A 14,171-nucleotide genomic window follows, 5' to 3' on the forward strand; every position below is an offset into this window, starting at 1 on the left:
CTTCTTCATGGTTCATATCTGCTTGAGCCTGGATCTCTCCATCTAAATGAATAAAATTGCTCTCTGCCTCAAAATGTGCAACAAGCTGTGCAACAAACATCCTGAACTCTGACGTGTCCTAATCTCATGTGATCTACTCACATCCTGCGTCATTAAAGCAGCTTGTGTTTGCTGTTATCTCTCCTCCCCTTTGCTACTCAGCTGGCGAGAGGAAAAAAGTCCCAGTGAGTTGTCGTGTGTTTTGACCTCTTGTTCATACGCTGAGGTCTCCCTCCAGCTTGGTGAGGTCAGAGGCGGTGCCCATGAACATGCTGCGGCCTCGCTCCAGACGGCTCTTCTTGTCTGTGAGTCGGAAGGCTTCCATGAATTCGTCAATGTCGATGCTGCCGTCGTGGTTGCTGTCGATGGTGACAGCCAGGTCGGAGATGGCCTCGTCTGTGATCTCCATCTTTAGGTAGACACTCAGAAGCTTCCATGTCTGTCGGAAGTCCTCCATGCTGATAAAGCCTGGGGAGAAGACAATTAAATGTTACACGAACAGAACAGGAAACATGAGCTGCCAGTTCTGTGGATGGATCCTGTGGAGGACTCGGGGTCTCCGCTTCCCCTAATGAGGCCATCTCACCCACTGAGACCAAACCTGATGGTGCATTTCACCACTGCATTCCTTACATACTGCACACTAATAGCAAAAACACAACTTGACAGATTGAACAATTAATTCAATTCATCAAGCTGATGAGGAATGTTGTTAGTTGAGGACATTCATATTTTCCTACTTCTTCACAAGATAATGAATTTCAGCTGAAGGTTCTACAATTCAGCCAAAGATACAAAAGATACACCAGCTGTGTTCCCCAACTCCAGCCAAGTCCAGACAACAATTCACAGCCGCCTTTGACTGGGACACGTCTTATCAGCCCATTACAGCATTATTCAGTCTAGGAATGCAGACCCAGTCCCGGGAGGATGAAGGAGAGTTGAGGTACACAAAGAGGTGTAGGAGAGGGAGGCTGAGGGGGAGGAAAGGAGTTAAACAGGATATTATTGGTAAGGCAGGACAGTCAGTCTGTGTGTGTATGTCCGTGTGTGGTCAGGTGGGGGGATGGAAAGACCAGTAGATCACTGGGTTAATCCTCATCTTAAACGGGAGGATTCAGATGGATGTAACCTGCTGCGGCTTCGTTGGGCATTACAGGAGGATTAATGGCAGCTGAACTCTGCAGACGTCTCTAACAAACAAACTACAGAGACACAGACAAAGATAGACACACAGGACAAATCCACAGACACACACACTGTCTCTGTGCTGCTGAGCTGAGAGCAAACTCTCCCGTTACACATAAAATGAAGCTCTTCATTCCAAATTCAAGATCTGTCTCTTAATACCACACAGATCACACGACCAGCGGTGGTAAAGTTCCTCCATTTTCGGTTCTGCGTTACATTTTGGGATGACGCCGCACTCAAAAACACGAGATCATGTCAGACACTTCATTTTGCAACGTGAGCGCCGTGAAAGGTCACATACGGTTAGAAAATGTGTGTAGTACGGAATTTCTGGCCGGACTGGTTCCTGTTGTATTTCAAAATCTGTCGATGTAAGGATTGTGCATTTCTGCTTCTTCTATAAGTCATCTTTAACCGTGACACTGCTATGGCACGTGACTTTGTGTCTTTTTTGTGAATCTAAGGGAATTATCCAAGGGAATGACCAAAACAAAGCATCACGCGACAAAATGGAGCCACCAAAGAAAGATCACAAGACATTTGAGGTTAAAGAAGCATGTAAATGTGTGATCCATCTTTTACCTGAGTTGTCTGTGTCCACTATCCTGAAGATGGTCTCTAAGGTGGAGCGGTGGCGGTACAAAGTCTCAAGCAGACTCTGGTCAATATGCTGCACAGGGGGGAGAACATAGATGTTTGCAACGTTCAATGTTATTAGGTTTTTTAAAAATGCAACGTAAGCGAGCACAGAAACAGTGAGGCGTCCTCACATCCACATTGGGCCCTTTGATGGCGAGCTCGTTGAACCATTGGTGGTAATCCAGCGTGTTGTCGCAGGTTTTGCAGGTGCCCAGCTGGAAGCGGAGCATCCTCCAGGGCAGGCCGAGGCGCATCACGCTCTCCACCGCCGTGGCCCAGTCGCTCAGAGACACCAGACCTGGCAGAGGGAGGAGGGAGACCAGGATAAGAAAACACCGTAAAGACTGAAATTAACCAGGGATGAATGTGTCATGATTGGTTTGGTGCTGTTGTGGGTTCACGGTGTAGAAACTTCCCCCAAAAGCCCCCAAGGAATGTCTCCTCTAATACAAGGACACTGATCCTCTCCTTTACAAATTCACTATAGACTGCTGACTTTTGGAATATTGATAGTAATTTTGTTTTTTTCGTTTGTCTGCACAAGAGGTTATACCACTCCTCGTGAGTATAGTGGACAGTATCTCCGCCTGTCAGACCTGAAGACCCGGGTTTGATTCCCTGACGAGGAGAATATTACAGTCACATTATTGATTAATCTGGAGTTGTTTTGGTAATTTCGACCAAGAAAGTGGACTGGCGGCTGGAGAGTTGCCAGTTTGCCTCCAGGGCACTGTTTGCCTGTGAGCAAGGTACCAAACTCTGTAGAATGGCTACCCCACCCTGTACCACCCCCTCTGTAATGCTTGTGTTTGTGATATGTAAGGGGGGGTGCAAGACAAATTTTAAGTAACGTGAAATAAACATTGTGAATTGCATGTGACCTGACAAAAATAAAGTATTTTATCTTAGTGACTTAGAAAGCAAAAAGACAAAAAGCTTTGTTGGATATTTTGGTCAGAAGTGAAATCAAATGTGTGAATAATGAACTGGTGCAACAGGTTGAAGTTTCTGTGAAACTGTGAGTTGTTCCAGGCTGGATTTCTGTCCAAAACAAAGGAGTGAGATCAGATTTCTCCCGGTCAGGCTTTTGTCCTTCGGAAAACACAAGGAAGAAGGAAGTAACAGTGAAACACGCGACGAAATTGGAATTACACACCTGTGTTCTCCTTGTCAATTTTTTGGAAGGCACACATCAGGTCAGGCTTGTGCGCAAACAGCTGTTCCCGCAGGACGATGAGGGCCGAGCGCTCTGTTCGCCCTACACTGTGGACAAAGATAAGATAAAGATCAGAGGAGGATTCTTTGACAAAACGCTTATCCAAACGGGCAAATCATTACAGAACTTTGTGTCTCTTATGATTAGGATATCTCGCCTCCACAGTCTTGTCCCGTGCGACCACAGTGGCGAAAGAAGGACAATATTTCTCTATCCTTGTAATGTTCACCTGCCACTAATACTGCAACAAACTGTGCTTAGTCAGTGGTGACACCAAGGTTAGAAAATCATCTCTCTTCCTCATTAGACCAGGATGTTCTAACTTGTCTATTGTTTGGCCTTGGTGCTCTTCTACGTTGTGGTTAAGTTGGGTACCTTTGCCTGACAGTGAGCTCTCTGGTCATGCTGCTGGCCTGGTACTGAACCAGATAAGGCACAAGGTCGGGCCCCAGCTTGACGTAGGCGCCCCTGTTGCTTCCCACGTCATAGTAATTGGAGGCAGAGAACAGAGTGAGGACCTGAATGAGACAAGAGTAGATTTTTATTAGTGTATGAACTCCCCCAGGAGCGGAAATACTACACATAATCTAAAGCGTTTGTGTCTGCGCTCACTTTACGATTGTGGCAGAACTCGTATCCGTCCTGTTTGCACTCGTGGGAGCGGATTATGAGCTGCAGGTTGTTCTTGCTCAGGAAGTCCTCAGTGACGTCGGGGCCCCAGTAGCAGCCTCCGCCCCTTACCTCGTTGGGGGTGCAGCCGTCCTGGTTCATGGGGTCACTCCACAGCAGGTCCAGGATCTGGAGGTGCACAAAGAATTGAGGACTTCAAATTAAAGCTCCTAATTCTTGGAATGAGATCGGATCTGAATGCATTGTTAAGTGGCTTTATTGATGTGACTGCTTATAGATATTGTTGAGTTTTATTGAACATATAACCTCATTGGCTACCTAAAATTCCATACATCACCTGTTTCCACTCCTCGATGACATTGTCATTGTCAATTAAGTCCTCGGGCGTGTCCAAGGACGTATCGGTGGTCATGTCTTCTTGTAAAGCAGGATTTAAAAGCGATGCAAGTGTCTGTTTCTGAGGCTCCAGCTCATCGTTGATCTTGATGTGCTCAGAGAAATCTTGCAGCGAGCGGTTGTGGAAGCTGTCGCGAGGGCCCAGAGCTTTAGGATACGTGAGGGACGCCCGTCGACTGAGGAACTTGTTGGCTGACCAGACGTCTTTGTCCGCGTCAGAGTCCACGGACATCCCGGCTAAGCTCTGCTGTCTCTTCTTTGGAGGCCTCAGCGCCGACTCGTACTGGAAGAGCAGAGCAGAGCGACGACCTCAGGGGAATGTTGCACAAATAACCTACAGCCAGTTCTGATCTTACCTCCACACTTTACGTCAGAGAGGCAGCAGATCAGTGGATTTGTTCACTAACGAGTCAATTTCTGGATCTGGAACTGGATTACAGGTTTGACGATTGAAAAAGGCCCAAAGATCAATAGAAACTCTTCCAACCACCTTGGACGTTATCCTTATCCTTTTGTTTTGTTTTGCCAATATATATAACTACTGTAATACTGCTGAGTTGACAGCGTAAAAGTGTGTTATGCTCCACATCACTGTGAGACGCCTTTTAAGTCTCCAGGGTGAGTTTGAACCCCAGGAAAGTAAAGCTTTCTTAAGGAATTAGATGAAAGAAGGACAATCTGAGATAATATATAAACATACAAATATTGATCCAGTCCCACTCCACAGAGTGTCTGTTTGATCTGAAGTGTTCAAAGTGTTTGCTGCCACATCTGTGAGTCAATCACTGCCAGATGTTCAGTCCTCACTTTGTGTCTGTCCAGCCTGGTGAGGATGCCGAGGTCTGTGCTGTCCGAGATCCCTCCGTGGAGGACCAGCACTCTCTGGTCAATCACTGTCGCCAGGGGCAACCAGCTGAATATTTTCTGCAACAGCTTCAAGATCCGTTTGCCGTGCATCTGAGAAGAAGCAGACACGTGAGATCATTGAAACACCTGGAAACACCGGGAAAACTTTATAAAAAATAGCAAATAGGTCAGAATTTTGCCAGCATCTTTCAATGTTTCACTAAGCATCACATAATCAGATAGACGTCTAGGAATAAGCTGTCATATGCAGTTTGTAATAATGTAAAAGTGGAGCGCTGCTGCCACCCACTGACCGTGAGTTTGGGTTGGAATCTGACAAATATGGAAGCAAAAGAAAGAAGACACTGTGTGTGTGTGTGTGTGTGTGTGTGTGTGTGTGTGTGTGTGTGTGTGTGTGTGTGTGTGTGTGTGTGTGTCCCAAAGTCAGATGTCCTGCTGTCAACTCATCTAACAACCTAGAACTCTCTTAGTGGAGGAAAGGAGGAGCTTTATAGGATTCCTATAAAGCCGTTAACCTTTCATTGGAAGGAAAAGGAAACGTTGTTTTGCAGGTCTACACAACAGAAGCCTACCTTGTATTTAGTCAGCACTTCCTTGGTAAATCCATACCTGCACCAGCAAGTGCAAAGCAACAAAAGGTTACACACATTTTCATATACAACATGTCAGAGCCTTACGTTGGGTATTTCTTGCTTCACTTTGTTTACCTCAGGTTGACTATGTGGTCTTCGTGGTTTCCTCGGTTCAGATGAATTTCTCCTGGATAAATCACCAGGAACGCAAACAGGATGAGGACGATCTCGATGGAGTCTTTGCCTCTGTCCACAAAGTCTCCATTAAACACATACGGCCTCTCCAGGGACGGCATGCCGTTCTGTAGAATGGCAAAGGTCAACAAACAAATGAATAAAAATGCGTCGTGTTAAGACCAATAACTTTGACTGAAATAATGAGACGAGATCCACGAGATTTTAGCACAACCTTATAGAAAATCAGCAACAGGTCCTCCAGCTGTCCATGCAAATCACCTTTGACAAAGAGACAGAAACAGAAGATCATCATCATCAGCAACAAAACAGAAAGGAATTATTCTACATTTTATTAACCATTTCCTCCAGCTCACCACAAATGGTGATTTCTTTGCTGTGACAGGTGGAGATGCGGGTAATATTTGGCATCATCCGGAGTAATTTCCACGTCTCCAGGAGGAGCTGGAGGACGTAACGCGAGTGCAGCTGCTACTGGGAGAGAAACTGGTTTAGCAAAACGGTTTCAGGCAAATATACAGACAAAATGTACTCAGCAACCGATCTGAGATGACTTCAGCTGTGTTTGCACCCACCTTCTTGTTCCTGAAGGCCTCCACCAGGCCGGTCACCTGCTCCGTTGTGAGAGGAAAGGTGAGGTGAGGTCCTGAGTAGAGCTCCGGCACCACAATGTTCTTAAAACAGAAATACCTCTCCCACTCCGCATCCCGACACACCTCATTCTCTCGGAAGATATGCACAATCAAATTTCCTGCAAGTCATAAACGCAGCGTCAGACTCAAGACGTTTGATGTGACAGAAGAGGAGAATCCAAACTCTTTCCTGAGGGGTCATGGAGACGGAAACCTTACTTTCGTTGCTTGACGGTGTGAAATTGTCCATGAGGTAGCCAAGGAAATTATAAAGCTGCACAGGGAGGATAGAAAACATTTTGAGTTTCCAGTTCTATTACTGCTCCATAGAAAAAGTGTAACTTACAGCAGTATTTACATCCTATCCTTATTGCTTTTCCTTATCAAAAGCACATCGACACTGAAGAATAATCATAACTGTTCCTCTTTTATAGCTTAATGTTATCATTGAACCTGAGATGAGCTGCAAAATATTGTTAAATCCCATATTTGAGTCAAATATATTTGGGGCTAAATTTGGGGAAACCGATCCGAAAGTGCAAGTACATGATAGGTTTCCTAATTTAAAAATAAGTTTGCTTATGATGCTTTTTGGCAGCCTCCCACCTTTATCTGCGCCTGCTCTCCAGAGTATTCAACCGACTGGAAGATGTGCCATGTGTATCTGCGCCTCATCTCTGTGCGGGCCACATACTGGCGGTACCATTGCTGGATCAGCACTGCTGCCTTTATGGCTACAAACAAAACAAAAAGTCAACACCAACGTCTCTCACTTCAGGGGTACAAAGCTCATAGGGTTAGTTTGCCTACTAGTACGTTACAATTAGTTCCAAAAGCATTTCTAGCAGATTCTCCAAGACAAAACAAAACTGGCAGATAGAGGGCTGAATCACATTTACTCCCTGTGTACTGTAAATAACAAGAAGCTATTTCATAAATATATTTTTTTATGGTCTAAGAAAACAAGACAAATGAGGACAAGCATGGCTTACATGTGGCGGCTGCATGCAGGACCGACGAGAGGAAATAGATCAAAACATTATGAACGATAATGCGAATAGATTCAGATATACAACACATATAGAGAAATTACAGTTTGGTGTCTGACAACAAAGGGAGTCGTGGTGCAGAAATGAATAAACATGAAGCTGTTTGATTTGGCTCGGCAGTGATGATGAAGACGCCTGTGTGAAGAAATACTTTTAAGAATACCAGAGTGCAATGCTGAACAAGTGTGTATGAAATAATGAATAAGACATCTCCAATTTCTCACTGGATAGGATGCGGAATCTGGATCCAATCCATTGTCTAGACAAGTTCACTCATCACATTGATTCAATAAGAGTGCTCAAACAATCAGATAGAGAAATCAAACAACGTTGGAAAATGTACGGAGTGTTAAACAATGAAAGTCTGTACCTTTTTTGGACTGTTTGTGGAACTGGTCAGACTTTGAGACGCCACATCCCATGACTAGTCCTGTTTAAAATCACCAAACACACACACACACACAGACGCACACACATCTGAGCACGTCACTGAGCCCGGTATTTGAGAAATAACACAACTGCCTGATGAAATGAAAGCCATCCTTGTTTTCTACCCATTTAGACAGCAAAACCCTCCAACAAGGCTGAGTACAGGAGCAGCACATTGAGGCTGGTCATCTCTGTGTTGGTGTAATCTCATTATGTGCTGGCTCACTCCTAACCTCTGTGCTTGGCCTCAATCCCACAGGTGAGGCCTGCTTTGTCTCTATTTCTGCTGAAGCTTTACTAGGGAATCTGTGAAACCCAAAGGGGACACAAATAAAAAAGCAAAATAAAATGGCCCTTCAGTTTAAAAGTAGCGTAATTCAATTGTTTTAATTAAATAAACAAAAGGTGATTATTCCACGGTTTGATGCCATTCTGTTCAACCTCTTTAGATGGACAGACTGGTGGAGTTTGTAGCGTTATTGAGCACCACACCCTGGCCAAAATGCAGTTCTATGCAATAAAACCTGCCCAGTCAAGTCACACTCATCTGGTTGATTGACAAGATTAAACTATAAACACTCTGGAATATATAAAGATGTACTCTAGACCTCTAATACAGAAGAACAGATGTACTTACGTGGTCACCTTATCTATCCAGTCACCAGTTCCCAGGTCAGTCAGTACTCTGTTACTGAGTATTCAAGCAGGAATTTGCTCTGCCGCATCCTCCACTAGTCCACAGGATGTCGATCCCACCTGCCATTACAATTACAGCAGATCTTTTCTGCCTGTTGTTCTCTCAGTCTGTGCCGGAGCCTGTTTAGTCATAGGGCTCTTGGTGTGATCACATAATCAAGGCACACAGTCACAATTGGATTAGTTGAGCTAATGACTTGATGAGGCCACTCTGTGTAGGGAGGAGGGAGAGATCCACAGGTAAACATGATGGGCAGCAGAGAGGCCAAAAGCTGTTTGGGTAGATTTTTGATTTCTGGCTGGCGCAGTAAGCCTTTAATTCATATATTAAGAAATACAGGGTATGTTTTAATACATTTACAAGGTTCCTTTTTTTTGGAAATATTTTCAGGAGTGTGTGATTATGTTTAAGCTTGTTTTCTATGTTTCGATGTGTTTGAAAACGTTTTTTTCTTGTTATTTTCCAGTGACGTTATAAGCCTGCTTATAAAACACCTAAATGCAATGTTCACAAGCAATCTCAAACTATATGGAATGATGTAAGACTACAAACTTCAAATGTCAAAGTTGATTCGTTGTTGACTAGTTTGTTCTCAAATTTATGTCGACTGTAGGTATGCTTATACCAGGCTACATAGGTTTGCTATCTGAAATTACATTTGCCAGATACACTGTGCATTTTATGTCTTATATCTATATATATTTATATATATTTATACAGGTGTACTTATGTGAAGAAGAAGAGAACAATTCCTCTAATTCTACATTTTTATTTTTAAAATATCCTAATTTTAAATAATTTGGAATAATCTAAACCATTTCAACCTCTGAGCCAAACTTTGTCTGAACAGTCTGCATCAACTCCTAGCTCATCCATTAGTGGTAAACATGGACCCATATTAAAACAATTGTAGGCAAACTAATGTGTCTGAATTTCAGGTAACAGTGAAAATGGAACATCCAATCACATTCCCTTAGATTAGATGGTGATTTTTCTTTAATTTAAAAAAAAAAAAAATATATATATAAGTATATATATATAATAGTATATAATATAATAGTATATACCGTGTTTCACATTTGAATTAAGTTATTGGCCACATAAAGTAGCTCTGTGTGCATTATTAAAACTAATTCGGCAAACATAGAACATAGAGAATCGTCTCTTGTCGAACACAACTGAACGTGCTGCTGATCTTGAACGTTTTTCAGGGGGCGCGTCAACCGGAAGTCAGTGAATAGAAGCCGGAAGCAAGTTGTAAAGTGAGCCAACAACTAATCAGTGCCCGTGTCATCTGGTGCCCTGGCTGCATTAGTGTAATTTATGGCTGTGAAACCGTGAACTATGTTTTTACACCTCGGAGACGACACCTCTTTGACTCTTGACTTTCTATTCAATTGTTGAGGTGACAATGAATATAACTTTGAAATTAAAAAAAAAGATTCAGCTTCTCCCAGTGTCTTTAATCGGAATATTATTTGCAAGATCGTTGAAAATGGACACATGGGTGCATTATAGTGTCAGGCTGCTCTTTGGATGGCATAATGGTAGTAAAACTCCAAATAAGATCAAATTGTGGTTTATGTCTTTTTCTGGGAAACTTATCAAGCGATTCCATGTCAAGTGCTACATTGAGAGTAAGAGAGTGAGATCATAGCTCAGACTGACCTTTTAGCTGTGCTGAGACAAGGGGTAATGGAAGGTTAATACTGTTTTTTTTAATACAATCCAATCCATTCATCATCAGAGCCTGTGTCCGTGTCAATGAATAAACAGCTTGTGACACCAGCAGTACTGAATGCCACTCTGTTCCTGCTAGTTATGGCTGTAAAAAACTGAATATCATGAATGAATCTTATTTGTGGTAAGTTATTGCATTGAAGATGTCAAAGGTGCCGCCCTTGTGTCTGCCCTTTAAATACTAAGAAGGAATTACAACAACCTCTGAGATTCAGTTAACTCCCAGCTTGTTGCTTCACTGAGCCTCTGACCACTGAACACATCAACCTCCACTACTGTCAATTAAGCTGGTAAGATCAGCCTGTATACCACCAGACAACGTGTCAGTTGTGCTTGCATGGGATGATGATGATGATGATGAGAAAGAAAGTCCAAGGGCAGAATACTAGAAAGCCCTGCTTCACAAGGAAAGGACTTGTTGAAAGAGTATAAAGTTGGATTATGGATGATACATGTGTACCTAATAGAGTGGCACTGTACAGACGGTTTATTGTTCTATTGCTTCAGCATGTCTGATTGATGCTTCTTTGCAGCTTTTATCTGCATTATCTACACCCTAAACCCACTGTCGGTCAGATGACCTCCCTAAATTCAGCACAGAGGGGCTTTTATTGCATTGTGACTAATATCGTTTTCGTTCTTGGTTTTCGAGTCACTTTGATAAGGCAAACATTCACAGCGCTCTCCACTGATAAGTGTATTCCCACAGCTCAGAGTCTGAGAGAGGATGAAGATCACCGTGCTGGGAGCCACAGGACAGACGGGACTGTTTCTGGTCAACCAGGCGCTGCAGCAAGGCCACACGGTCACTGCAGTGGTCAGGAATCCAGCCAAACTCACCGTCCATCATGACAAACTCAAGGTAACGTACCGCTGAGTCACTGTGTGAGGTGTGTTGTGCTGCCGAGGCATTCAGGTCAAAGTTCACATCACTAAAATGTCACATGATTATAAATCATGTTTGTTTCCGTAGCAGCCACAACTTCATTTTTGTTTCATGGCAAAGCTAAATGTGTATTTCAACATATGTGTGTTAAAATGTGTGTGCAAGTGTGTGTGTGTGTTGGATCTTGGTGCAGTTGCAACTGTGCAGTTTTAGATTCTGCTGATTCAAATGATTTTCTTCTTCTTATAACTGAACTAGACTGGCACGTGTGAGAGTTCATACCTCCACCAAAGCTGAGAATACTCTGATTGACTCTCAATAATAAAACTTAACAGGTTATTGATTAGACCATGACCCCCCTCTCTACCCCAACCCTGCTGCAACACCAAACCTTTGATTATACTTTGTCTCATAGGCAAAATTGTACATGTGGTTGTAGCACCACCATCAGGTTAATTGATGTTTTCCTTGTATTTCTCTTCATTAGTACTGAGTTAGTGTACATGTCCGCCAGGTTTGGTGACAACAGCATCTTTTGATGAATGAGCCGCGCCCACTCAACTTTGGCAGCAAATTTGATCAGAACAGAGGTATGATAACGTAACGACTATCAGAAAGCAAAGCTAAAACTTTTGTCCGTCTTGGTCCAGACGTTCTTCCCTCATTCGTGTCCAACTAGACCAGCACATTCATGAAAGCAGGCTCCTAACTGTTGTCGTCCCTCAGGTGGTGGAGGCCGATATTTTCTCTGCAGACGCTCTGAAGGCTCACTTCAAAGGACAGGATGCCGTGATGTCCTGCCTCGGTTTCCCCGCCTCCTTCTTCTCCGGGGTGACGGGCTACACCTCGTCCATGCGGGCTGTGGTCAGCGCCATGCGAGAGGTCGGGGTCCCCAGGATCATCACCATGACCTCCTGGTACACTGAGCGTGAGTAAGACCACGACCCTGACAAGCCCAAAGCTGAAGACGAGAGCTTAAAGAGACATTTTCCCTGTGTGTTTTCATTCTGTGTGCAAGAGAATGAGATCAGGGTTTAGGATCAGAGTGTAATTTGCACATTAAACGCATTGCAAAGGTTTTAAAGTAGACAACTGATTATTACTTATCGGAGTATAATTTGTCTCCCTGTCTCTTTTCTCAGCGAACTCTGGAGCTCAGTCCTCTTATCTCATCCGGTTCCTCCTGCTGCCGATGATCCGGAGCGTCCTCACCAACATGCACGAGATGGAGGGGTTTTTGGAGAAGACGGAGGATGTTAACTGGACCGTAGTTCGTCCACCTGGACTCAAGAACCAACCCGCCACAGGTAAAACTCTCCAGAATGAAAACAAACCTGGAGGCAGGTGTCTCGCTTTGCTCAAGGGTTAAAGATATATCCAGGTTTGTCTGATGGCTGTATTTTCTACTTTAAAGATTCAGATTTTACATTCAGTCATTCTGTTCTCTGCAGCTCAGGAGTTCCTGACCCATGAGGGCTACTTTGTTCCTGACGGCAACGGGAACGCAGTGGGCAGCTCGGTGGGGCGCGGGGACGTGGCCCGCTTCATGCTCTCTCTGCTCAACAGCAACCCTTGGGTCAAGAAGGGAGTCGCCATGACGACCAAATAAGAACAAATAAGCCATTTATGCATTTGTAACGTGCCATTCCCCTTGAATTCACAGCGTTGATGTCTAATGTCGGTGGCACCAAACACTTTGAAGTCATTACCTATATTCAGCCACATGGGGGCAGTGTTGCTGCAAAGATAAACATAAGCCTTTGCCTCATTAGCACTGACAGAATTATATCAAGTTTTCTACGTCATAAATATTCTGTAATTGTACTGTAAATAAAAACAGCAGCGATCAGCTCAAGACTATTTTGAAATGTTCTCATAAATATTGTAAAATCATCAGTTTAATCAGACTTTATTCTAATGTTTGCATCCCTCCACACTTTTCCCACACCTGCATGTAACTAACTAGATTGAACACTAGCCGGTGTAGTGTGGCACCGATACCCCAGTGCCACACACTCCCTTCAGACCCAACCGGATCTACCAGTGCCAGGACTAGGATAGGTTCACACTCAGACAAACACACACACACACACACACACACACACACTGTGATGTTCAGATTGATGGTATATTTGTTGGTATTGAATGCTTTTCCACATTATACTGGAAAAGAAAAAGATGCATGAATGTTCTTAATTGCTGAATAGCGATGATGCGTATATGATTGGTTAATCATGCCGACTTTTGTGTCTTGTGTTGTAAAATTAGGTCACTGGGACACGATTGTTTTTACATGGTGGAAAGATTCATCTGAGGACAAAGTCGAGGCTCTGTGTTGTTGTTATGATCGGGGAATGTCACCTGTCCTCTTCCTGACAAATCAGTTCTAAATTGCACTGTGTACATGTCACCTTAAGTGTACATGATCTCCATTCAGCTATGTCACATTTCCAGACACACCTTAAGTGATAAGACAACTAAAACTTGGCTTCGATCCCAGTGATCATAGCGCTTTCAAGACAACAGCGAGCTGGCAGAGAAAACAAGTTAAATTTTAGGGTTATGGCTTAAGTGATTGCTGTGAGATAGCATAGATAGTGATCTTTGTGCAGCGACAAAACAGAGACTAAGTGATGAGAGTGTGTGAGCTATTGTGGGGACTCAGCAAAGGAGGTTTCTGTTCCTCAGCACTGCTGTATAAATACCATCATAATTAGATCCTTCCTGTCCTGTAGATTGTCATTCTACACCAGTGAACTGTAGCCTTTGACTTGATTGTGTATAAGCGTGGGACTCTGCAGCAGCTGGAATCAAATGATGCACAAACATAATTACTGATATTAACTTATATCAGAAAATCAGAAGGGGTGTTTGAATGTGTGTTATGTGTTGATATGATGTGAGGTGTTGTCATCCTTATGTTGGTATAGTGCAAGTACTGTCTATGTCTGCATACAGATGTAAGAGAATATTAGCCTAGGAAAGTCTGATTT

The 14,171-nt window shown here is 43.5% G+C and overlaps 2 protein-coding genes across 2 annotated transcripts; one reads left to right on the top strand and one right to left on the bottom strand.

Moving 5' to 3' along the window:
* Positions 1–253: 253 nt before the first annotated feature.
* Positions 254–7,457, bottom strand: ppef2a (protein phosphatase with EF-hand domain 2a). Its single transcript, XM_076151125.1, has 16 exons — positions 7,370–7,457; positions 6,984–7,111; positions 6,597–6,651; positions 6,321–6,496; positions 6,102–6,216; positions 5,960–6,006; positions 5,686–5,852; positions 5,551–5,587; positions 4,919–5,068; positions 4,053–4,394; positions 3,698–3,883; positions 3,461–3,603; positions 3,026–3,132; positions 2,001–2,167; positions 1,813–1,900; positions 254–507 (listed from the first exon to the last, which is right to left on the bottom strand). The coding sequence occupies exons 1-16, from the start codon at positions 7,455–7,457 to the stop codon at positions 254–256; spliced, it is 2,250 nt and encodes a 749-aa protein (XP_076007240.1).
* Positions 7,458–10,949: 3,492 nt separating this feature from the next.
* Positions 10,950–13,038, top strand: LOC143001324 (flavin reductase (NADPH)-like). The gene is made up of 4 exons (XM_076150862.1): positions 10,950–11,154; positions 11,905–12,106; positions 12,321–12,485; positions 12,630–13,038. The coding sequence occupies exons 1-4, from the start codon at positions 11,020–11,022 to the stop codon at positions 12,785–12,787; spliced, it is 660 nt and encodes a 219-aa protein (XP_076006977.1). The 5' UTR covers positions 10,950–11,019; the 3' UTR covers positions 12,788–13,038.
* Positions 13,039–14,171: the final 1,133 nt, after the last annotated feature.

Source organism: Genypterus blacodes, unplaced genomic scaffold, assembly GCF_046128005.1.
Source record: "Genypterus blacodes isolate CSIRO-AG114 ecotype Tasmania unplaced genomic scaffold, CSIRO-AGI_Gbla_v1 ptg000053l_1, whole genome shotgun sequence".
NCBI lineage: Eukaryota > Metazoa > Chordata > Actinopteri > Ophidiiformes > Ophidiidae > Genypterus > Genypterus blacodes.